The sequence below is a fragment of the Pristiophorus japonicus genome, chromosome 16 (assembly GCF_044704955.1).
Source record: "Pristiophorus japonicus isolate sPriJap1 chromosome 16, sPriJap1.hap1, whole genome shotgun sequence".
NCBI classification, from domain to species: Eukaryota; Metazoa; Chordata; class Chondrichthyes; family Pristiophoridae; genus Pristiophorus; species Pristiophorus japonicus.
Window position 1 is genome coordinate 105328141 of NC_091992.1, and position 26473 is coordinate 105354613.

The 26473-nt window shown below is 43.6% G+C and overlaps 1 protein-coding gene across 1 annotated transcript in view; it reads right to left on the bottom strand.

The window, feature by feature from the left end:
• Positions 1–26473, bottom strand: part of mfsd11 (major facilitator superfamily domain containing 11) — a 45214-nt gene that overhangs the window by 13449 nt on the left and 5292 nt on the right. Inside the window, exons 2-9 of the mRNA XM_070857640.1 lie at positions 23953–24008; positions 23535–23642; positions 22897–22976; positions 10313–10409; positions 9810–9868; positions 3989–4130; positions 872–909; positions 708–773 (exon numbers count right to left, since the gene is read on the bottom strand). Coding sequence (XP_070713741.1) covers positions 708–773; positions 872–909; positions 3989–4130; positions 9810–9868; positions 10313–10409; positions 22897–22976; positions 23535–23642; positions 23953–24008 — 646 coding nt within the window. The remainder of the gene's footprint in view (positions 1–707; positions 774–871; positions 910–3988; positions 4131–9809; positions 9869–10312; positions 10410–22896; positions 22977–23534; positions 23643–23952; positions 24009–26473) is intronic.

A 26473-nucleotide genomic window follows, 5' to 3' on the forward strand; every position in this document is an offset into this window, starting at 1 on the left:
GGGGATCGCATAGAAACATATAAGATTCTGACAGGTTTAGACAGGTTAAATGCAGGAAGAATGTTCCCAATATTGGGAGAGTCCAGAACCAGGGGTCACAGTCTAAGGATAAGGGGTAAGCCATTTAGGACCGAGATGAGGAGAAACTTCTTCACCCAGAGAGTGGTGAACCTGTGGAATTCTCTACCACAGAAAGTTGTTGAGGCCAATTCACTAAATATATTCAAAAAGGAGTTAGATGTCGTCCTTACTACTTGGTGGATCAAGGGGTTTGGTGAGAAAGCAGGAATTGGGTACTGAAGTTGCATGTTCAGCCATGAACTCATTGAATGGCGGTGCAGGCTCGAAGGGCCGAATAGCCTACTCCTGCACCTATTTTCTATGTTTCTATGTTTCTATATGGTGAGGTTTTAAAATAAACAGGAACAAAACATTTATAATCCAAAAAACTAACAGAATCATCCTTAATTGGCCTCTATTTTTAGCAAATGCATTTGTGTGGGGTATAACTTCTTCACAGCATGAATGATCGAAAAAATTACGTATTTCATCCTGTATGGAAGAACATTTTGAAAAAGGTATCTTAGGAATTAACATGTATAAAACAATTGAAGATTAATTTTTTTTTTTAAAAACAATTTTTGACGAGAAAATCAGTATCCACACAAACTCTAATATGTGATTTGAAGCTTGTGGGAGGATCTCACCTGTGTAAGCAATACAAACACTTAGAAGCAGCATTTCTTTGGTGAAGAATATACGGACTGCACTTTCTGTTGTAGAAAAAAAAATCCTATTAATTAATAAAAGATGTCTTCTGGTAAATTACTGAAAATTGGCTAAGTACGCATACACACAAAAGCACACTTACTAAATGCATCTATTGCTTGTGATACTTGTCCTTGAGCTCTGTAAATAATGCAAAACAATTGGCCAATGATCATGGAATTTAACTGCTGCTGAGTCACATAGTGCTAAATGCTTAACATTTAGTATTCATAATAGCTGCTTCCAATCGGATCAGTTCAACTGGAGCGGGGCTCTTGTCCTGTGCATAGCACAAGGCTGCACAATTACAAAAGGTCACACTTGCTTAGTGTAATTATGGATAGCTTTTTACTATCAAGAGGTGTGAAAGTCACTGAATTTCTTTTCATCTGTTTTTGACATGCAAATTTATGCTACACAATCTTAATTTATAGTATGTCACAGAAATTTAAATGTTAGTGAAGCAGGAAAAAAGATAGAATTAAAACTAGAGATCAGTTTACTGCTATCTAAGAAGGGATTTATTTAATCCAATAAATTAATGTGTTGATGAATATGTTAAAGAAAAATAAAGATTTGTGTGAAGGAATTAATCTCCTTTGCTAATGCATAAAGTAAACAATTTTTTAAATCTGAACTGTTACAAAGACAACAAACTAATTAAGATAAAAAAAATAAGGTCAGAAGCACTGAACAGCAGTATTGGACAGCTGATAGAAAGGGAGTTGATGGACAACAGCAGAGGTGTCCAAATGACAGCAAGTGTCATTCTGACTCTTAAGCCTCAGCAATTAGCTCGAGATGCATTCATACTTTTCTCGCTTGTCTGGAGTTTTGTAAATTAATGGGAATGTGATGGACGCAAGTGTCAGCCGTGGCTCAGGTTGGTAGCACCCTCGCCTCAGAGTCAGAAGATTGTGGGTTCCAGTCCTACTCCAGAGCCTGAAGCACAAAAATCTAGGCCGACTGTAAAGCAGTGCTGCAGTGTCAAAGTTGCCATTTTTCAGATAAGTCGTTAAACCGAGACCGCGTCTGCTCCCACAGATGGACATAAACAATCCTTTGCCATTATTTCGAAGAAGAGCAGGGGTGTTATCGAGGTGTCCTAGCCAATATTTATCCCTCAATCAGCATCACTAAAAGAACAGATTATCTAGTGATTATCAAATGGCTGTGTGCAAATTAGCTGCCACGTTTCCTGCATTACAACAGTGACTACACTTAAAAAGTACTTCATTGGCTGTAATGCACTTTGGGGCATCGAGTAGTTGTGAAAGGCGCTATATAAATGCAAGTCTTTCTTTTTTTTTCTTTCAAAGTTGCATAGTATGCACTTAATCATAGAAAATTACGACACAGAAGGTGGCCACTGGCTTATCGTATTCGTGTCGGTCGAAAAAGAGCTACCCAGCCAAATTCCACCTTCCAGCACTAGGTCTGTAGCCCTGTAGGTCATGGCTCTTTAAGTTGATATCCAAGTATTTTTTAAACGCTCGGAGTGTTTCTGCCTCTAGCACCCTTTTCAGGCAGTGAGTTCCAGACCCTCACCACCCTGTGGGTGATTTTTTTTCCTTCATCTCCCCTCGAATCCTCTAACAACAACTTTAAATCTATGCCCCTGGTTATTGACCTCTCTGCTAAGGGAAATAGGTCCTTCGTATCTACTCCATCTAGACCCCTCAATTTTATACACCTCAATTAAATCTCCCTTCAGCCTCCTCTGTTCCAAAGAAAACAACCTATCCAATCTTCCCTTGTAGCTAACATTTTCCAGTCCTAGCAACATCCTCATAAATCTCCTCTGCACCCTCTCTCGTGCAATCACATCTTTCCTGTAATATGGTGACCAGAACTGTATGTAGTACTCAAGCTGTGGCCTAACTCGTGTTGTACACAGTTCGAGCATAACCTCCCTGCTCTTTTATTCTATGCCTTGGCTAATAAAGGAAAGCATTCCATATGCCTTTTTCACCACCTTATGTACCCATCCTGCTACCTTTAAGGATCAGTGGACATATACTCCATCATCATCAGAGGCAGTCCTTCGAAATCGAGGAAGACTTGCTTCCACTCCAAAAGTGAGTTCTCAAGTGAATGTACAGTCCAATACGGGATTTACAGTCTCTGTCACAGGTGGGACAGACAGGGTTGAAGGACAGGGTGGGTGGGAGTCTGATTTGCCGCACGCTCCTTCCGCTGTTTGCGTTTGGCTTCTGCATGCTCTCGACGACGAGACTCGAGGTGCTCAGCGCCCTCCCGGATGCTCTTCCTCCACCTGGGACGGCCTTGGGCCAGAGATTCCCAGGTGCTGGTGGGGATGTTGCACTTTATCAGGGAGGCTTGGAGGGTGTCATTGAAACATTTCCTCTGTCCACCTGGGGCTCGCTTGCCATCTAAGAGTTCCGAGTAGATCGCTTGCTTTGGGAGTCTCGTGTCGGGCATTCGGACGATGTGGGCCATCCATCAGAGCTGGTCGAGTGTGGTCAGTGCTTCGATGCAGGGGGTGTTGGCCTGATCGAGGACGCTAACATTGGTGCGTCTATCCTCCCAGTGGATTTGCAGGATCTTGCGGAGGCAGCGCTGGTGGTACTTCTCCAGCGCTTTGAGGTGTCTACTGTATATGGCACACATCTCAGCCATATAGGAGGGTGGGTATCACTACTACCCTGTAGACCACAAGCTTGGTGCCAGATTTGAGGTCCTGGTCTTCAAACACTCTTCCTCAGGCGACCAAAGGCTGCGCTGGCATACTGGAGGCGGTGTTGAACCGCGTCATCGATGTCTGCCCTGTTGATAGTAGGCTCCCGAGGTACGGAAAATGGTCCACGTTGTCCAAGGCCCCTCTGCTCCTCCACACCTCTCAGTATCCTCCCATTTATTGTATATTCCCTTACCTTGTTGCCCCTCCCCAAATGCATTACCTCACAACTCTCTGGATTGAAGGCCCACAAAGTCAAACAAACTCACGCATTCCTAGTTTAGAGCCTCACAAGTTGAATAAATCTATACTGAATCTCTCACATGTATCTATGGACACACAAATATATAAAAGAAAAATTAGGCCTACAAATTTACTAATACAGCAAATTAGTGGAATTGATCATCATGGCCTAGATCTCTTGAACAATGTGCAAGTAAAAACTCATCATTTTAAATATCAATTACAGTAAATGATAGCCTCCCATTTTTTTTTTAATAAAAGTTAAAAAAAAAAACTTACTCAGGTACAGTTTCAGGCTCATCAGATTTGTCATCTTCTGTTGCCAGAACCTGTGTGACAGGTTTCCTTATAAGAAGGAATAGGACACTGCCCACCAAACTAATTACAGCTAGTCCAGTAAAAACAGTCCTACGGTTATGATCTGAGGAGAACAAAGAAGAAATACTATGAAATAATGAAACTACTAAAACACAGAGGGAGAGGGGTAGAGTGCCTTTATGAACTTTGGGGAAAGGGACAAGAAGGGAAGATGCCTCTATAAAGCAGGGAGTGGTTGGAGAATATGGGATACAGTGCCTCTATAGAGAGACCCGAGGGGAAGAATGGTCTGTGAATGTCGGTAGAAGAGAAAGGAAATAAAGAGCATTCAAAAAAGGAGGGGGAGAAGAGTGGTAGCCTGTCTCTGTGAAGGGCAGGGGGATGCACGGGGGGGTTGGGGCTGTCTGAGAAGTGGGAGGACTTAGTATTTAGTCAGTCACAGAGGGGAAAAAGTAGATCATGGAATTTAATAATTTTACAAAAGGGAATAGCAATGTTAAAAAGGTTGAAAACTACTGCACGTTGAAAATATTGCACCATAAAGCATTCTGAAAGTTAAAAGACCAGGTTAATAGATATTGACCAAACAGTACTACAAACCTTTAGAAAATATTTGCTAACCAATAGCCACCAGTTTGTTACATAATGGATGTGACGCATTAAAAACTATATCTATGGTTATTTGAGATGGCAATCTTATTGAGATGCAATAAGGAGCACAGAACATTTGATCTTAAATAATTAGAAACAGAAATGTAAGCAATGTTATGGCAATGCAGTGGAACTCCAGAGAACGGTTGCACCCACATTATGTTCAACTAAGACTCTGATAATGAACTCTGAAAAATAACAATGTCAAAATGACTTTTAATTTTGGTTTTAGAATACTGTTCACGATGCTGAGAATGACGTGAGTATCACGTGTCGCGAGTTGGTCGTACCGCAGGGAAAGGGTCCACAGCCAGATAGGGAATGGAAGACCAACAGGAAGAGCAGTGCAAGGAAGGTAGTGCAGGAGTCCCCTGTGGTCATCCCCATGCAAAACAGATACACTGCTTTGGGTACTGTTGAGGGGGATGACTCATCAGGGGAGGGCAGCAGCAGCCAAGTTCATGGCACCATGGCTGGCTCTGCTGCACAGGAGGGCAGGAAAAAGAGTGGGAGAGCAATAGTGATTGGGGATTCAATGATGAGGGGAATAGATAGGCGTTTCTGCGGCCGCAACCGAGACTCCAGGATGGTATGTTGCCTCCCTGGTGCAAGGGTCAAGGATGTCTCGGAGCGGGTGCAGGACATTCTAAAAAGGGAGGGAGAACAGCCAGTTGTCGTGGTGCACATTGGTACCAACGACATAGGTAACAAAAGGGATGAGGTCCTACGAAACGAATTTAAGGAGCTAGGAGCTAAATTAAAAAGTAGGACCTCAAAAGTAGTAATCTCGGGATTGCTACCAGTGCCACGTGCTAGTCAGAGTAGGAATCGCAGGATAGCGCAGATGAATACGTGGCTTGAGCAGTGGTGCAACAGGGAGGGATTCAAATTCCTGGGGCATTGGAACCGGTTCTGGGGGAGGTGGGACCAGTACAAACCAGACGGTCTGCACCTGGGCAGGACCGGAACCAATGTCCTAGGGGGAGTGTTTGCTAGTGCTGTTGGGGAGGATTTAAACTGATATGGCAGGGGGATGGGAACCAATGCAGGGAGACAGAGGGAAACAAAAAGGAGGCAAAAGCAAAAGACAGAAAGGAGATGAGGAAAAGTAGAGGGCAGAGAAACCCAAGGCAAAGAACAAAAAGGGCCACTGTACAGCAAAATTCTAAAAGGACAAAGGGTGTTAAAAGAACAAGCCTGAAGGCTTTGTGTCTTAATGCAAGGAGTATCCGCAATAAAGTGGATGAATTAACTGTGCAAATAGATGTTAACAAATATGATGTGATTGGGATTACGGAGACGTGGCTCCAGGATGATCAGGGCTGGGAACTCAACATCCAGGGGTATTCAACATTCAGGAAGGATAGAATAAAAGGAAAAGGAGGTGGGGTAGCATTGCTGGTTAAGGAGCAAATTAAGGCAATAGTTCGGAAGGACATTAGCTTGGATGATGTGGAATCTATATGGGTAGAGCTGCAGAATACCAAAGGACAAAAAACGTTAGTGGGAGTTGTGTACAGACCTCCAAACAGTAGCAGTGATGTTGGGGAGGGCATCAAACATGAAATTAGGGGTGCGTGCAATAAAGGTGCAGCAGTTATAATGGGTGACTTTAATATGCACATAGATTGGGTTAACCAAACTGGAAGCAATACGGTAGAGTAGGATTTCCTGGAGTGCATAAGGGATGGTTTTTTAGACCAATATGTCGAGGAACCAACTAGGGGGGAGGCCATCTTAGACTGGGTGTTGTGTAATGAGAGAGGATTAATTAGCAATCTCATTGTGCGAGGCCCCTTGGGGAAGAGTGACCATAATATGGTGGAATTCTGCATTAGGATGGAGAATGAAACAGTTAATTCAGAGACCATAGTCCAGAACTTAAAGAAGAGTAACTTTGAAGGTATGAGGCGTGAATTGGCTAGGATAGATTGGCGAATGATACTGAAGGGGTTGACTGTGAATGGGCAATGGCAGACATTTAGAGACCGCATGGATGAACTACAACAATTGTACATTCCTGTCTGTCGTAAAAATAAAAAAGGGAAGGTGGCTCAACCGTGGCTATCAAGGGAAATCAGGGATAGCATTAAAGCCAAGGAAGTGGCATACAAATTCTCCAGAAATAGCAGCGAACCCAGGGACTGGGAGAAATTTAGAACTCAGCAGAGGAGGACAAAGGGTTTGATTAGGGCAGGGAAAATGGAGTACGAGAAGAAGCTTGCAGGGAACATTAAGACGGATTGCAAAAGTTTCTATAGATATGTAAAGAGAAAAAGGTTAGTAAAGACAAATGTAGGTCCCCTGAAGTCAGAATCAGGGGAAGTCATAACGGGGAACAAAGAAATGGCGGACCAATTGAACAAGTACTTTGGTTCGGTATTCACTGAGGAGGACACAAACAACCTTCCGGATATAAAAGGGGTCGGAGGGTCTAGTAAGGAGGAGGAACTGAGGGAAATCCTTATTCGTCGGGAAATTGTTTTGGGGAAATTGATGGGATTGAAGGCCGATAAATCCCCAGGGCCTGATGGACTGCATCCCAGAGTACTTAAGGAGGTGGCCTTGGAAATAGCGGATGCATTGACAGTCATTTTCCAACATTCCATTGACTCTGGATCAGTTCCTATGGAGTGGAGGGTAGCCAATGTAACCCCACTTTTTAAAAAAGGGAGAGAGAAAACAGGGAATTATAGACCGGTCAGCCTGACATCGGTAGTGGGTAAAATGATGGAATCAATTATTAAGGATGTCATAGCAGTGCATTTGGAAAGAGGTAATATGATAGGTCCAAGTCAGCATGGATTTGTGAAAGGGAAATCATGCTTGACAAATCTTCTGGAATTTTTTGAGGATGTTTCCAGTAGAGTGGACAAGGGAGAACCAGTTGATGTGGTATATTTGGACTTTCAGAAGGCTTTCGACAAGGTCCCACACAAGAGATTAATGTGCAAAGTTAAAGCACATGGGATTGGGGGTAGTGTGCTGACATGGATTGAGAACTGGTTGTCAGACAGGAAGCAAAGAGTAGGAGTAAATGGGGACTTTTCAGAATGGCAGGCAGTGACTAGTGGGGTACCGCAAGGTTCTGTGCTGGGGTCCCAGCTGTTTACACTGTACATTAATGATTTAGACGAGGGGATTAAATGTAGTATCTCCAAATTTGCGGATGACACTAAGTTGGGTGGCAGTGTGAGCTGCAAGGAGGATTCTATGAGGCTGCAGAGTGACTTGGATAGGTTAGGTGAGTGGGCAAATGCATGGCAGATGAAGTATAATGTGGATAAATGTGAGGTTATCCACTTTGGTGGTAAAAACAGAGAGACAGACTATTATCTGAATGGTGACAGATTAGGAAAAGGGGAGGTGCAACGAGACCTGGGTGTCATGGTACATCAGTCATTGAAGGTTGGCATGCAGGTACAGCAGGCGGTTAAGAAAGCAAATGGCATGTTGGCCTTCATAGCAAGGGGATTTGAGTACAGGGGCAGGGAGGTGTTGCTACAATTGTACAGGGCCTTGGTGAGGCCACACCTGGAGTATTGTGTACAGTTTTGGTCTCCTAACCTGAGGAAGGACATTCTTGCTATTGAGGGAGTGCAGCGAAGGTTCACCAGACTGATTCCCGGGATGGCGGGACTGACCTATCAAGAAAGACTGGATCAACTGGGCTTGCATTCACTGGAGTTCAGAAGAATGAGAGGGGACCTCATAGAAACGTTTAAAATTCTGACGGGGTTAGACAGGTTAGATGCAGGAAGAATGTTCCCAATGTTGGGGAAATCCAGAACCAGGGGACACAGTCTAAGGATAAGGGGGAAGCCATTTAGGACCGAGAGGAGGAGGAATTTCTTCACCCAGAGAGTGGTGAACCTGTGGAATTCTCTACCACAGAAAGTTATTGAGGCCAATTCACTAAATATATTCAAAAAGGAGTTAGATGAAGTCCTTACTACTAGGGGAATCAAGGGGTATGGTGAGAAAGCAGGAATGGGGTACTGAAGTTGCATGTTTAGCCATGAACTCATTGAATGGCGGTGCAGGCTAGAAGGGCCGAATGGCCTACTCCTGCACCTATTTTCTATGTTTCTATTAGTTGCAGTTAAGTAACTATTGTTATTTACCTGCTGATCTGTAGTTTTAGCCTAAACTATCTCGTCCATCAGTGAGGTTCTGCCTCTTAGTGATAAAAGAGCATATAGTGGGCATCCTAAATGTCCTCCAACACAAAACAACTAATTAAAGTGGTCACTGTTAATCTGGCAGCATGCTAACTCATTCACTCTTTAAATGAAGTTTTGAATTTCAGATCATAGGATATGCCAGGTATGCCCATGAAAGTTGACTTTTGATGCGTTGAAAGAGAACCTGAATTGCAACAGCCTCACAAACTTGAAGATGGCCATGGATTGCAGTAATCCAAATTAGTAAATCTGTCGATGATCTTGCGCTGTACCCTTGGCAAATCTGAACAGTAGCTGTTATAATCTATAGATGCACAGAATTATGTCATACCCTTCAAGACACATCCTTTAAAAATGATAGTGCCCTTAACTCTAGCTCCCCTAAGTCAAACACCACAGTTCTTAAAGCATCTCCGAACAGCTACTACATTCGGGTTGTATTCCATACTCCACTAATACTATCCTCCTGCAAGGATGTACAAGAACTTATGCTGCAATATAAAAATGGGGGGTTAATCTGAAAGTACTGGTCAGGGTCAATACTCGAGAAGCCACTACGGCCACTGTGTCCTGGCAATAATATATCATAAAAATTAGTAAGCGTGGTGAATATTGAAAATTGTGGATGGTCAGATTTACATCAGATTTACATCAACACACCAGATCAAAATAGTCAATAGTCAATAATGAATGGAAGACCCTTCATTGGTTCCTTGGAGCATTCCTTTAATATTGTGCAATGGTACAGGTGATGCATGCAGCATTTGTGCAATGAAGTGCACCTCTCATTATTGGAGAAAGGAATTTTTAATATTCATAACCAACAAAAAAAGACAACGCAGCAAACTCTAAATCTGCTGGTTATTTAGCACCAATATTCTGCAATAAGACACTTTGATGACTCAATTCGTACTTGCATATGCTCAGCACAGGTTATGAATACTGACCCGAAATGTGCGTTTTTCCTTTCCAGGCAAAATATATATACAGATTTCCAAAGAGAAGACTATAAAAAAAAAGTGAATATTAGATTTCACTTGGAATAAAACAGGCTGCTAACTGTTAACAGAACTAATGCTCTGACTACAATAATAATAGTTAAAAAACAAGAATTCATTGAAATTAGAGCCAATTAAAACACACATGGAAATTCAAATAACATTCAGGTATTGTACCAGAACCTACATTATATTACGATTCAAACTTAGAGAGTATGGTTCCAAATGTAGTGGCTGCCCTTGGTACTTCACCCAAATCGCTAGAAACAATCAATTTGTCTAAAATAAAGACACCTGGATTATATAGAAGAGCACTGGATAAATGAAACTTGAGAAAACTTCAAAAACAGGTGGAAAACCCCTAGCCTGAAATAGGTCTACAATACACACATTTAAGTAGATTTCAGTAATGTTGTTGTATAGCTGGTCAATTTAATTTTTTTAGTAAATACCTAAATTGTAACAGAGCCCAAAATATGCCACTGTTCCTTCCAATAGTGGTTTCATCAGAGTTTATTGTCAAAACGTTGCCTTGTGCAGTCCATATCACTGAAAAACATTTTGAAGAAATGTTCAATCAATGTATCAATCATCTTCGGGCAGTCTTCTAAAATCTTCCAGTGATCCTAGTTTATGAATTACAAGAATATATGTAAATTTATTATTCAAGATCTCAGGCAGGAAATCTTACAAAATGTTGTTTAGTATTTCTGTAAAGTAACATACAGCATTTTCAGACTGACATACATATAGAAAACTCATGGGCCAGAATTTGCTGAAGCAAGAGTGGATGGGTTGGAGACGTGGGGATGTGGAGTGAAAGTTGAAAAAATGTGAACCCCACCTCCAACCCGCCCAAATTCACCTTTCATTCAGGCATGGTGGGGGCAGCGGTTGCCAATTTAAATATTATAATGAGGCCTGAAGCCTCTATTTTAACCTGCTTTGCAGGTTTTACTGCAGACAGCCGGGGATCCCAGGCGGTTGCAATGAGGTGGCCTCAGGAGTGCTTCCTCCCATTACCACCCCCCACACCCCGTCCACACACCCCCCACCCTGGAACACCATGTTTGACTACTAAAACATTTTGGGGATACTTTTAAAATAGACTAAGTTTGTCCCTTTTTAACTTTCAAAGTAAAAATGTACCAAAGAATACATTTTTAAAAGCAGCTTTCAGGTAACTGCAAGGTTAAAACTTTACAGCGTTGCGGGAAACCCAGCCTTCCGGGTTTCCCACCATCTCCCGGGTCTCCCCGCACTGTGCAGGTGGGACCTGGGAAAATCCAGCCTGTAGTACATTAGAAGGTCAAGTCAAAACAATCTGCATAATTAGCTTTATATTGCAGCAATTGACATCTATTCATCAGCACTGAGTGCCGACAGTCTCAATACGCAATATTTGATCTTATTCAATGGCAGAGCAGACTCGAGGGGCCAAATGGCCTGCTCCTGCTCCTATTCCTTATGTTCTTATGTACTCAGGAAGACTTGGTGGTGGGAGCCTAGCAGAGGAGCACATGTCAATGCACTTTGAGTGACATAGAATTATTTTAGAAAATATTCATATTCTTTAAATTCATTAGAGATTTGAATTACAAATATAGTTCATTTAAAATTCAGAACATACCAATATTGCAGTAATTGTGGGGACGATTTCCTCTGTGCTGAACATAGCAAACTCTAAACCCAGTCATAAAGAGCTGGTTTACTATTGCTACATTGTTACAGAAAGGAAATCTTGCACCGTTGTATCTAGTTTGCTTTTTTGAAACAAAAACATTACCCTTTTATTCTGTTTTTTTCCCCCAAGGCCACATGGGTCATGCAAGTCAAGATACACTGCTACAATATTCCCACCCAACTGGTGGATGGTCAGTGAGAGCAATCCAGTAACCACATCCTCAGTTTTCCCTTCTCTTTGGGGAACTGCGTGGGGTAATTAAAGCAGTGTCCAACCAAATCTTTCATGCCGCACATGATAGATCCATTATAATCATCACCATAGGCAGTCCCTCGAAGGATGACTTGCTTCCACATGAGTTCACAGATGTTTCAATGAAAGTCCCGATGTTCCAGTCCTGAACTCCAATTGAAGGGTGGAAGATGCCTGTGCGTGGATTTTTTTAACATGTGGTGACCGTTGCACACCAGCCACCACACGGGCTTGACAGAGCTAGGCCTTTATTTAAGGGGATAAGGGGTTATGGGGAGCGGGCGGGGAAGTGGAGCTGAGTCCATGATCAGATCAGCCATGATCTTACTGAATGGCGGAGCAGGCTCGAGGGGCCGTAGGCCTACTCCTGCTCCTATTTCTTATGCTCTTATGTTTATCCTAGATAAAGATAAAGATCCAATATATTGCACCACTGATACACCAAACTTCCTTTTGTGTTTTAAAAACATTACACTTCATTTTATTTTCACCATTTCCGTTATGATTGCACCATTTCTTAGCTGAAAAGTCAAATGCACTCGATGTCATCAGCCTTGCAGATTATCAAGCATCTCAGCCACCTGAACAATCTATTTTGCCCTTCCCAAAAAGTAGGGCTGCATTAGGACCCTTGATATGCGGGCAATCAGCGATTCAACAGCACAAGTACAGATATGAGCAATGAAGATTCTGGATATCAGATTTCAAGTTATAAGGAAAGATTAAGGAAACGGGACTAATTTCCTGTTGAATGAAAAAAAAATGAGTGTACTTCAATGTGAGGAACCTAACCTGAAGTTTTAGATTACAAATGAAACTGCTGAAGCAAATTGTGATGGGTTCAAATACCAGGGGATGCAAATAAAAATTTGGAAGTTATGAGTAAGAAAGGGAACAGAAGGAACTTTTCACCCAACAGGCTTAATTTGAGGATGCTGCCAAAAATATGAAAGCTGTGGTTTAGCTACTAGCAAAGTGAACAATTTGTTCAGGAAAAAAAGCGTCAAAATTCACTGGAAAAATGTAGTGAGATACGGTTGCCAATGACGGGAGAAAAAAAGAACTGAAATTTTGCCTGTGGCTGCAGTACTTTTGCCGTGGGAACAGGGAGGATTATGTATCTCTCATGAGGCTACTTTGAACAAAGCGAAATATAAAAAAGAGACAAACTTTGATCGTTTTGCCCATTTGAAAATGGACTTGTCTTAAGAATAAGGAAGAGTCGTGGCTCTTTCTCCCCCCCCCCCAGAAGTGTTTCATCTTACAGGGAGCAAAATCAGTCAGTCAGGAATATTTTTGCCCAAAGTAAAACCAGCAAACCAGAATGTTAAAGGTTAAATTGAGCAAAACAAAATTAAGACCACAATGCAATTTTTATATGGATCAAATCAGCCAAAGTAATTACAACAGCACAAGCTTTGTAAATAAATATACTCACAACTTGACTTAGTTTGAGTAAAACATTCAACAACACTGGTTATCTATAGCTGAATCAGTCGCTATTGGTACAAAACAACGAAGATTAATGGGGGGGGGGGGGGGAGGAGGAGAACGGGAAGCTTCGTCCTATATTATGGTTGTCTGTCACCTTAAATAAAAGGAACATTTTTCCAAGATTTACACTTTTAAAAAATGACAGAAAATATCTCAACCAAAAATTCGACAGATCAGATTGTCGGGTAATGTGTACTGGAATAAGAAATGCTAAATTTATGTAGCAGATGCTTTGGAATCGAGCAGTAAATTTGTGAAATCCCACCAGGATAACTCAAGAAAGTAGGACGCCACTAATATTCGCAGAACAGGTGGTCGGAACAAACCAATATTTTAGAAATAAAACATAATAATCATAACTGAAATTGTAACAGTGAAATTATTAGAAATAAAATACAGAGGGTATAGTGTGGTGTAAAGCTAATCCCACAGGAAGCAACTAGTGTACCCCTTTACATGGAGAATGCCAATAGTAATTCAGAATCATCCAAATTTATATTTTGGAAAAACAGGCAAGCAACACTAATTATAGAATCAAAGGGCCCAAGTTTCGAGCCGCGCCTAGAACGACGCAGTCCCGACCTGGACGCCCGTTTTTCGCGCCACAAAGCGCGCCTAAAAAAACCCTCCAGATTCTCCACCTCCCCGCAGGTCCTTTGGCCCTCGACGCAGCGCAGCACGAGCTGTGGGGGGCAGAGCTAGGTCCCTGCGCTGAAAACAATGCCGGGACCTCTGCACATGCGCGCTACAGTGGGAGCGCAAGTGCAGTAGCTCCAGGCGCCCGAAACTGTGTGGGAGGGGCCCGAAGCACGCAGCCCCTAGCCCTGGCCGAATGGCCTCACTGGGGCTGCGTGAATAAGGCTCCTCCCACGGCTAGCTCCTGCTTCCTCCCGAGCCCGGCCCATTCAGCCTCCCTCCCCCTTTCCCCCATCTCCTTCTCCCTCCCATCTCCCCCTCCCCATCCTTTCTCCCCCCCCCCCCCATCTCCTTTCTCTCCCCGCCCCCCCCATCTCCTTTCTCTCCACCCCCCCCCCATCTCCTTTCTCTCCACCCCCCCCCCCCCCATCTCCTTTCTCTCCACCCCCCCCCCCCATCTCCTTTCTCTCCACCCCCCCCCCCCCATCTCCTTTCTCTCCACCCCCCCCCCCATCTCCTTTCTCTCCACCCCCCCCCCCCATCTCCTTTCTCTCCACCCCCCCCCCCATCTCCTTTCTCTCCACCCCCCCCCCCATCTCCTTTCTCTCCACCCCCCCCCCATCTCCTTTCTCTCCACCCCCCCCCCCATCTCCTTTCTCTCCACCCCCCCCATCTCCTTTCTCTCCACCCCCCCCCCATCTCCTTTCTCTTCCCCCCCCCCCCATCTCCTTTCTCTCTTCCCCCCCCCCATCTCCTTTCTCTCTTCCCCCCCCCCCCATCTCCTTTCTCTCTTCCTCCCCCCCCATCTCCTTTCTCTCTTCCTCCCCCCCCCATCTCCTTTCTCTCCACCCCCCCCCCACCATCTCCTTTCTCTCCCCCCCCCCCCCCCCCCCCATCTCCTTTCTCTCCCCCCCCCCCATCCATCTCCTTTCTCTCTCTCCCCCCCCCCCCAATCTCCTTTCTCTCTCTCCCCCCCCCCAATCTCCTTTCTCTCTCCCCCCCCATCTCCTTTCTCTCTTGCCCCCCGCCCCATCTCCTTTCTCTTCCCCCCCCCCAATCTCCATTCTCTTCCCCCCCCCAATCTCCTTTCTCTTTCCCCCCCCCCCATCTCCTTTCTCCCCTTCTCCCCTTTATCCCCTTTCCCCCCCCCCCTCCCCCTTCGCTGTCAGAAACACAGACACTGACAGACAGAGAATGAGAGACACACAGACAGACAGAGAGATAGAGATACTGACAGAGACACACTTGGGGGGGGGGGGGGGGGGGCGCATCCCAGCACGCTGTTGGTAAGTAGAAAATCTTTTATTTATTGATTTTAAAAAAAATTATTAATTTTTTAAAAATGATTTATTGGTTGATTTATTGATATATTTATCATTTATTATTGATGATGGTTCTTTATTTGTAAAACTGAAGTGTTTAATGTTTGTAAACTTCCCTTTAAACCGCCGCCCCCCCCCATTCCCTACGCCTGATTTGTAACCTACGCCTGATTTTCTAAAGTGTAGACAAGGTTTTTTTGAGCGTACAAAAATCTTCACTTACTCCATTCTAAGTTAGTTTGGAGTAAGTTTTCACTGACGAAACTTTGAAAACAGGCGTAAGTGGCCGGACACGCCCCCTTTTTAAAAAAAAATTCTGTTCCAAAGTGAAACTGTTCTAACTGACTAGAACTGGAGCAAACTAAATGACGAGAATTCCGCTTTCTAAGATACTCCGTTCTACACCAGTTGCTCCTAAAAATCAGGAGCAAATCATGTGGAAACTTGGGGTCATAGAATCGTTAGAGCACAGAAGGAGGCCATTCAGCTCGTGCCAGCTCTCTGCAAGAGCACTTCAACTAGTCCCACTGCCCCGCCCCCCTTCCCGGTCACCATGCAATTTATTTTCCTTCAGGTACTTATCCAATTCCCTTTCGAAAGCCACAATTGAATCTGCCTCCACCACCCTTTCAGGTAGTACATTCCAGGTTATAACCACTGGCTGCATAAAAAGGTTTTCCCTCATGTCAGCCAATCACCTTAAATCTGTAGTTACAGAAGGTCAGATGAAGAGGCCTAGTTTTAAAATGGACCTGTAAATTGTGGGATTGCCACCTTACTAGGGAGGACAAGGCTAATAATAAAAGGGAGGAATTGGCCCACCCAAACATATTAAAACAAAAACAAAATAGGTAAAGCCAAAGCAAATACTACAAAAGGCATCTCTCAGAGAGCCTGTCAGCCATGGAAGCCCAGATGAAGTATATGAGAATACATCATGAGGTGCCGCTCCTTAGAAGGAGGACACAAGTAATTGTATTATTTGCCCTAAATTTACCAAAGTTATTCTGTGGTGCTACTGTTCATGAAAAGGCGTGCAGCCAACTGATAAGACATTGCATCATTGCATAATGATTATCAGGACACGAGTCCAAGTTCTCAATACTGGAAGCAGTCAGCTGGATGAGTCAGCATTCATTAGCAACACAGCCCAAATATATCCAACCAACTGTAGCTGTTACCAACAAGGTGAAACAAGTACTGTGATATACATTTTTTTTTAAAGTCAAAAGGGAGAAAATGGAAGTCTAATGCAATTCTTTAATTTTTGATTTCTTTCTAAAAAAAAGTATCACGCCGCCACCAAATATCTCCTCACCTGGCTCAAGGGTCGGAGCGTCAGCCGGCAGAATCGCTCCCTCGCCCAGGCACAGAGGCTCGGAGCTCAGCTTCAAAAGAAGCCCGGGGGGAGGGGGCGGGTGGAAGCCGAACTCAAGGGATGAGAATCCTGAGAGACATACAGCAGCTTCAAAAGAAGCTGTTGGTGGTGATGGTGGGGGGGTGGGGGGTGGGGGGTGGGGGGTGGGGGGTGGGGGGTGGGGGAAAAGGGAGGGTAGACGCTGAGCCCCTGTGTCCCGGCGAGGGAGTGATTCTGCCGGCTGACCCTCGAGCTCAGTGAGGAAACTTTCGGTCGATGGTGGGTGGTACTTTGAAAAAAAAAATCAAAAATTAAAGCATTGCATTAGACTTCATTGCCCCAAATGTCTTCATTCAATGCTTAGCTTCCTGTTCTAAGCAAGCCTATTGCACATGCGCAGCCAAGGTGTGGTCCATAGTAGGTCGTCGACCTTGGGGGAGAGAGAGAGGAAAGAAGGTTTGAGTCCTTTGTCCTGCTGTTTTAAGCTTCTTGCAAAGCTACAATTTAATTATGGGGGCAATATTGACAATGCCATACCTTCTGCATGATGGTGCTGCGGAGGAGAAGATTGATTAGACATCAACGCATGAGGATGATGGGCAGGAAGCCTTACCCATATCAGTTATATCGAGACAGGCGTTCATACCTGCACCTGAGTGATGCAGACTGTGTGAGAAGGCTGCGTTTCCACAAAGAAGTTGTAACCGAGATCTGAGAGTTCGTAAAAGCAGACCTGCAACCTAGAAGCGTCAGGAGGACTGCTTTGTCAGTTGAAGTGAAGGTTACAGCTGCACTTTCATTCTATGCATCTGGATCATTCCAGGCCACAACGAGGGATGTGTGCGCCATTTCTCAACATGCAACACGTATCTGCATTCTGCAGGTGACTGCTGCACTATATGCCCGGAGAAATTACTACATAATGTTCCTCATAACCGGCTAGGGAATGCGTGACAGGGTTGTGGGCTTCTCCAGAATTGTTGGCTTCCCAAAGGTACATCGATTGTACACACAGGGGCTTGCGAGCACCTTTGGAAGATTCAGATGTACAGGAACAGAAAAGGCTTCCACTCAGTGAACGTGCAGCTCATCTGTGATGACATGCATCGCATCATGGCAGTTAATACGAGATACCCTGGGATCACCAATGATGCATTCATCCTATGTTAGAGTGCTACATCTGCAATGTTTCAGCAGCAGCCAGAAGGGCAAAGCTGGCTGGCTGCTGGGAGACAAAGGGTACAAGCCTTGCCACCTGGCTCATGACGCCCCTACGCGTAACCCAGGTGGAAGCTGAGCGGGAATACAACACAAGAACATAAGAAATAGGAGCAGGAGTAGGCCATATGACCCCTCGAGCCTGCTCCGCCATTTAATACTATAATGTCTGATCCGATCATGGAGTCAGCTCCACTTCCCTGGCCGCTCTCCATAACCCCTTATTCCCTTATAGTTTAAGAAACTGTCTATTTCTGTCTTAAATTTATTCAATGTCCCAGCTTCCACAGCTCTGAGGCAGCGAATTCCATAGATCCACAACCCTCAAAAGAAATTTCTCCTTATCTCAGTTTTAAATGAGCGGCCCCTTATTTTAAGATTATGCCCTCTAGTTCAAGTCTCTCCTATCAGTGGACACATCCTCTGCATCCACCTTGTCAAGCCCCCTCATAATCTTATACATTTTGATAAGATCACCTCTCATTATTATATTGCGCATCGCAATGTGCACAGAGAGGACCATTGGCATCTTGAAGCAGTGTTTCCGATGCTTGGACCATTCCGGAGGCTACTTGCAATACTCCTGAGATTGTCAGTCAGTTCACTGTTGTATGCTGCATAACTTAGCCAGCATGAGGCAGCAGCAACTGGTAGTAGAATACCTCACCTGAGGAGAGAGTGGCTGATGATGAGGAGGAACATGCAGATGAGGAGGAGGAGGAAGCCATGCAACTACTTGAACCTGGAGCACGACGGCGGAGGAGGGCAGGTCGTCGTGCCCCTTTAACAATTGCTCAAGCCTTGCGCCAGGGGAGGAAGACGCTAAGAGGCTGCAGGGTAATTGGACAGGTTAGGTGATTGGGCAAATGCATGGCATTTGCAGTATAATGTGGATAAATTATTCACTTTGGTGGCAAAAACATGAAGGCAGAATATTATCTGAATGGCAGCAGATTAGGAAAGGGGGAGGTGCAACGAGACCTGGGTGTCATGGTACATCAGTCATTGAAAGTTGGCATGCAGGTACAGAAGGCAAATGGTATGTTGGCCTTCATAACTAGGGGATTTAAGTAAAGGAGCAGGGAGGTCTTACTGCAGTTGTACAGGGCCTTGGTGAGGCCTCAGCTGGAATATTGTGTTCAGTTTTGGTCTCCTAATCTGAGGAAGGACGTTCTTGCTATAGAGGGAGCGCAGCGAAGGTTGCCCAGACTGATTCCCAGGATGGCAGGACTGACCAATGAGGAGAGACTGGATCGACTGGGCCTGTATTCACTGGAGTTTAGAAGGATGAGAGGGGATCTCATAGAAACACAAAATTCTGACAGGACTGGACAGGTTAGATGCAGGAAGAATGTTGCCGATGTTAGGGAAGTCCAGAACCAGGGGACACAGTCTAAGGATAAGGGGTAAGCCATTTAGGACTGAGAGGAGGAGAAACTTCTTCACTCAGAGTTGTTAACCTGTGGAATTCTCTTCCACAGAGAGTTGTTGATGCAAGAACATCCTTCCTCAGATTAGGAGACCAAAACTGAACACAATATTCCAGGTGAGGCCTCAACAAAGCTATGTACAACTGCAGTAAGACATCCCTGCTCCTATACTCAAATCCCTATCGCGATGAAGGCCAACATACCATTTGCCTTCTTCACCGCCTGCTGTACCTGCATGCCAACTTTCAATGACTGATGTACTATGACACCCAGGTCTCGTTGCACCTCCCCTTTTCCTAATCTGTCACCATTCAGATAATATTCTGCCTTCCTGTTTTTGCCACCAAAGTGGATAACCTCACATTTATCCACATTATACTGCATCTGCCATGCATTTGCCTACTCACTTAACCTGTCCAAGTCACCCTGCAGCCTCTTAGCATCCTCCTCACAGCTCACACCGCCACCTAGCTTAGTATCATCTGCAAACTTGGAGATATTACACTCAATTCCTTCATCTAAATCATTGATGTGTATTGTAAATAGCTGGGGTCCCAGCACTGAACACTGCGGCACCCCTCTAGTGACTGCCTGCCATTGTGAAAAGGACCAGTTAGTTCAGACTCTCTGCTTCCTGTCTGCCAACCAGTTCTCTATCCACGCCACTACATTACCCCCAATATCATGTGCTTTAATTTTGCACACTAATCTCATGTGGGACCTTGTCAAAAGCCTTTTGAAAGTCCAAATACACCACATCCACTGGTTATCCCTTGTCCACTCTACTAGTTACATCCTCAAAAAATTCTAGAAGATTTGTCAAGCATGATTTCCCTTTCATAAATCCATGCTGACTTGGATCGATCCTGTCACTGCTTTCCAAATGTGCTATTTCATCTTTAATAATTGATTCCAACATTTTCCCCACCACCGATGTCAGGCTAACCAGTCGATAATTCCCCGTTTTCTCTCTCCCTCCTTTTTTTAAAAGGAGGTTTAAAACAATCTGGCCTAAATTACAGTAACTAGTGCCTCCACTTCATCCTGAGAGAAATTCTTGGTCCTTGAGCCTCACTGCATATTGCAGCTCTGATGTTTCCACTGAGAATTAAAGTTCTCACACAGCACTCAAAGTTCTCACACACAACTGGCTATTTAAAAGTGGCCGAATGCAGATTGGGAGGTGTACTGGGCATGCGTGCCCATAGCAGTCACGTAAAAAATGTCTTTTTTTTCCCGTGCATGCGCAAAAAGTGGGGGGAGGGGGGCATCATTTTTCAGCGCAGACATTAGGCTCCACCCCCTCCCCCCCCACCCCCCAAAGCTAAAGGACAGGCTGCGCGCCACCAATTTCAAAAATTAGAATGGGGAAACTTGCAAGTTATTTTTTTGGAGTAGTCGGGGCCAAAAAAAACAGGCATGACTCTTGAAATATGCCATAAAACGGAATTGGGGAAAATTGAACCCACTAACTTAATCTGAGAGTGCAGAATTATTGAGTGGAACATTAAAAAGTCACAAGCTAGACTAGAGGTTTAAAAAAAAATCATGTTCTCCTTCTGAGTACCAGATATAGTAGACAGTCAATCAATACGTTACAAATATATTAGGCCAAGATCATGGAAAACAACTAGTCCAGGATGAGTAATAAAAAATGCAAAGTTAGGCAGCAACTTTACACTATTTACATATGTTATCTTTGGGGAACACAAGGAAATTAAAACTGAGCAGTGTCCACATTGAAGCAAATCAAGTTAGTGGAAAGAAGAAGTTTGATGAGACAAATGGCCTTTTCCCATGCTGTGCTTTCTTACATTACCTTTTTTTTCAGGCCTGCATTTATTTCAATATTTTTCATAACAGATTTTAAAACTTTGTTCTCGAGAAGCAAGTGACACTGGCAAGGCAGAACTACCCATCCATGCAGGCATAAAGAAAGAGTTAAGCACATCATGTGGAACTGGAGTCTGTAGATTCGATCAGGGTATGGCCTCCGCCCCATTAATGCCCGAGCGATCTGTCGTCATAGCCATCATCTCCACATGCCATGCATGTAAACCAACCTCACTATACCAGGCATAATAAAATGTGCACCCATAATTATTATTCTTAACTTTGTTATTCTTGTTATTGTGAGACTTACTGAAGCACAGCACACATACCTTTGCTGGGTGATGCCCCAGCAGAGCGGACCACACACTGATCTGCACGCATGCGCAATACTAAGCTCTGTCTCTATGGAGACGTGACGCATTTATGGCACTTTAATTATAGCTTGTGGCGAAAAGCGTTCGTTTTCTGCTGTGCTATCTCCGATGCATAATTCGGAGTGTATGCCGGCAGGATCGCTCCCTTGGCCAGACAGGAACACAGGAGCTCGGTGGTTGGATTCCATCCACCCACGGTTTTCTTTCCAAGCTGAGCCCGTGGGGGGTGGGGGGGGGGGGGGAGGGGAACAGGTGGAATCTAAGCGGCGAGCTCCTGTGCTTGTGTCCGGCCGAGGGAGCGATCCCGCCGCCGGCCGGCACTCCTCTGACCCATGCCTGGAGCCCCGTGAACAGAGATTCAGTGGTGTGGTGGAATCGCAATTTGCCCATTCTCAAAAACATTCCTTGCGAAAAATGAACTTTTGAGTTATTTTCCGAGTTCCCTCTGCAAAGATCATGAATTTATGTTTTAAATTGTCTTCTTTTTTTGCTCCAAAAACTCAAATATACGGCGCCGATTTCCTTAAGATAACGTAGGGTTTTTCTGATCTTAAGGCTACTTGGCGCCGTCCTGAAAAAAAAATTGGTGTTGGCAAAAAGGGCCAAAAACAGCACGGAAATCAGTTTTCAACCAGACCTGCGCCAAAAAATCTTGCGTACAAAAAAACGGTGCTGACAGTCACTGCCGGCGTACAAGCTTTTAGGAAAATTGCAAAATCATGATTGCTCAAAAAAAAATCAGTGGACGCCAAAAAAACGGCACCCAATGGTGGCGAAAATAGAGTTGGTGGTCATTGTTAAATAAGCCAGTTTCAGCAATGGCAGTGGTAGGAGCACAATTAGCTTCAGCATCTAGGGCTGGAAGAAAAAAAATCCATTCTCACTGCCAATCACTATCCAATGGCTATTGCTGAAAGACAGTGAAGACAGGTTCAGTCTATTCTATGCTGCCTTCAGTCAAATAGCCTGCCAACACTCATATGAGGAATGGCCACTGTCGATAGATACCAGAAACTTGCTGCTGCCTGTGGAACCATGAATCACCATCTCCAGGGGTGAAGGGACAGGAGGAAGAAAAATGCCACATCCTTACAGCAGTTGAAATAGCTGCTAAAGAGGGTTAAATCAAAACAACCCCGTTCAAAGAATCCAAATGGAATCTCTGCTCAGCTTTTGTTCATAATGTAGCAAAATGCTCCTGCCAAGCTACAGGTTTAAACAGTGGACATGAGACTAATTTAAGAACACAATATAATGGTCGGATTAGAAAACTTCTCATGCATTATGGAATTTGGGGCATTATTAGCTCATCTTGAAAATAGGTAAAATTCAGTTAACAAGTCAAATGTAATCAGTAGTAGAAGTCAGGTAGATAATAAAAACCTTCACTAAAAAAAATTCTCCTCAGGTCAACATATCTGAAAGAAAATGCTCACCTGCAGCTGCTATTCCAATGATGACTGAAGCCAAGTAAAAGGACCAAGTCAATGGCTCAATGAAAACTGCAACATAAGCACTGAAAAAAAGATAATTTCAGAACAAATATAAATGTCCCCCAACTTAACTCAGCTAATCACAATCCCGCCATTATAGAGGGTTTCTATGAAAAACACATGAAAGGACTCCATGGAGCAATGAAACAGGAAACTATCCTTTCATCTTGACTGCCCAAAATTTAACCTGTTCACTCATTGAGTACTCATGAACTTGAGTGTGTGTGTGTGTGTGTGTGTATACACACACCCAAGTTCCTCCACTTGACTGGCTGTGACAAACTCGAGGCAACAAATCCAGAGTGGAGAAAAAAACAAATAGAAATATAGGAAGATTAGACAGGGCAAGTGCCTTCGCCGATCATGTTCATGAGCAACATTAATGGTGGAGAGCTCCTATCTAAAAGAGGAAGCATTGTAGTACGAAACCTTAATTTATAATTGCTACATTGTAACAAGATAAAAATATTTAAACCCATTGCTATACTGGATGTTAGGTACAAATGGTGCACAGGAAAATAATTTACGGAAATGCAGGGGGGGAAAAATATACAAGAAAATGAAACCATTATTTATCTTACCTGTAAACTAATCCAGAAATGAACATGGAAAGTCGAGCTCCCAAAAGAGCAATAATTGATGGAGTCAACAGATTTGAGGCAGAAAATACAGTATAAATTATGGCCAAGCTAGAAGAATATAATTGGTGTTAGCACAATGATATACTGGAAATGACTATATCCTAGTCTACAACAATTGAAGTAATATGAATAAAAGAATTACATTTAAAACAAGCACAGATATAATTTATCAAGTTTTTCTGACCTTTCTCTCAATAGATAAAATGGTTATGTAAAAGTACAGGTGAACAACATATACTTCATTACAAAAGACATGTAGTTCTACTAAAACATTTGCAAGAGTTGGCTTAATATTTCAGCACAATATGAAAATCTCCATGCAATAGCATTTCACAGAGGAAAATAAACAAAGAAACACCTGGTATATCCACTTCCTTGAAACCGGGTACTGTTGATGCTCTTGATGACCGTTTGCTGTTAAAACAAAAATCAATGTTACTTTAATAGAAAGAACAAGACTTTCTACAGAATCAGCCGTTAGCATCTGCTCATCTTTTACAAGTTACAGTGGAGACTCAAAGCAACCATGCTAGGAATGAACAGGACGAAATGGAGGCTTTGAGGTTAAGTTTCTGAACAAGAACGGTGGCCAGCACGCCAAATGTGACCATGTGCAAGCATTTTGGTGATGCAATGATACCTGGCACTGGCTGGTTATATCAGTCTACACATTATCATTTGTACTTTTAAAAAAACAAATCTGTGGGAGGGTGTTATTTATTTGAACTGGTTATTACCCAGACTCATTTGACTGGTTGCTGCAATTAGTCTCAACATAAATTGCGAAGAATTACTTCCATGGACATGCATTAATCCCCTCAATTCTGCAGCATAATCTGATATACAGCAATGCACATTTGAATTCAGTCTCTACAGAGAGTTTTGAATCAAATTAAATCTTATGTCTTTAATCCATTCAATAAATTCAAAAGTGATAAATTTAACACTTTTACTAATCTAGGTGAAAGACACCAGTACTCAACTACCAAATACTTCATTTTTGGTGCACAATGCGAGCATGAAGCACTTCCAAGTCAGGTACACAGAAGGACAAATGCAGAGCAAAGCTCCAGCCATACCAGTTTTTCCTGTTTCTCAGATAAGGATTAGGCTACGGACTGGCACTAGAACCTGAATTAAGACCATTAAGTTTATTTCATACAGGAACCTCACAACATTTATACATGCATGTGAGAATCCTCAGAAATCTCCATGTCAGATTCCCACGAGCTAACATGGACGAAATGAAATAAGTATTATTAGCTGTAGGTTTAAATTTGTCTTATGCAACTGTTAGTCAATGCATGCTGATTCTTGAATAATCATGCTTTTAAACTAAACCACTGTTACATGCTTTGGATAGACCCGGTTAGATTTTAAAATGGAAGAGAGTTTTTGCCTTGTTGATTGAGGGAGAAATACTGGCCAGGACACCGGGGATAACTCCCCTGCACTTCATGGGATCTTTAACGTCCACCTGAGAGAGCAGATGAGGCCTTGGTTTATCGTCTCATCCGAAAGACGGCACCTCCAACAGTGCAGTACTCCCTCAGCATTGCACTGGAGTGTCAGCCTAGATTTACGTGCTCAAGTTCCTGGAGTGGGACTTGAACCCACAACCTTCTGACCCAGAGACGAGTGTGCTATGCACTGAGCAACAGCTGAGTGAAAGTAAGAGTATAAGAAGGGGGTCTTAACAGCCACAAAGGGTGGAAGATTTCAGGAGATGATGATTTCAGGGCAAATCAAGGAGACACCTGGGAGATGATGAGAGACAAGAGACACTGGGTACAGCTTACTCACGATTGCAGCTTCTACCTAGAGTATAAGTGGTAATACGAGTCTCAATTATATTCTGTAAACTGCTGCTCGATTACGGTTATGTATTAAGTATTGCTTGTGCTGAATAAAGTTAAATTACTGTCCCCAATACGGTTAAAGCTCAAATCATTTGGAACCAGGGACCCTCTGGGATCTTATGCACATATACATATATATATATATATACACATGTCACTTCTAATACTTGCATGATGCCAACAGCTTTGTGAGAATGAATACAACTGTATGATCCAGCCCTTGTTTATAGTGAATTTCATTTCTCAACACACACTACATGCTGTTTGACCTTCACTTTCCAATCACAGAAACAAAATTTATCACATGCCTTAAATTTGAGAAATATGACATACGGGTACAACAACTTGCCTTGAACATAGGAAAAAGTTGCAAGGCGCTTCACAGGAGCATAATTAGACAAAAATTATGATATATTAAATGGATGGTTAAAATCTTGGTTAAAGAGGTAGGTTTTAATGAGCACCCTTAAAGGCGGACAGAGAAGTGGAGAGGTTTCGGGAGGGAATTCCAGAGCTTGGTCTATAAGGCTAAAGGCACAGCCACTGGTGGGGTTGCACAAGAGGCTAGAGTCGCAGGAATTCAAGAGTTCTTGAAGGGTTGTAGGATATGGAGAGGTGAGGTCATGGTGGGATAGGAGGGGGCAAGGTTATGAAGGAATGTGAACACGAGGCTGAGGATTTTAAAATCAAGGCGATGGTGGACTGGGAGCCAATGTCAGCCAGTGAGGACATGGTAATGGGTGAGTGGGACTTGGTGCGGGTTAAGATACGGCCAGAAGAGTTTTGGATGAGCTTAATTTACGGAGGGTGAAAGCTATCGTTGAATAATGTCACCGAAGGGCAGCATGTAGATGAGGAATAGAAGGATAGACTCGAGAGGTATCGGTGCAAGAATGCGAAGATAAGCCATTGTAGAAGATTCTCTGGCTACGACTGGATAGGCAAGAGTAGAATTAGTCAAGGCAATCTCACACAGCTGGACAATGGAGAGGAGGCACTGAAGGATCATGGGTGGGTTTA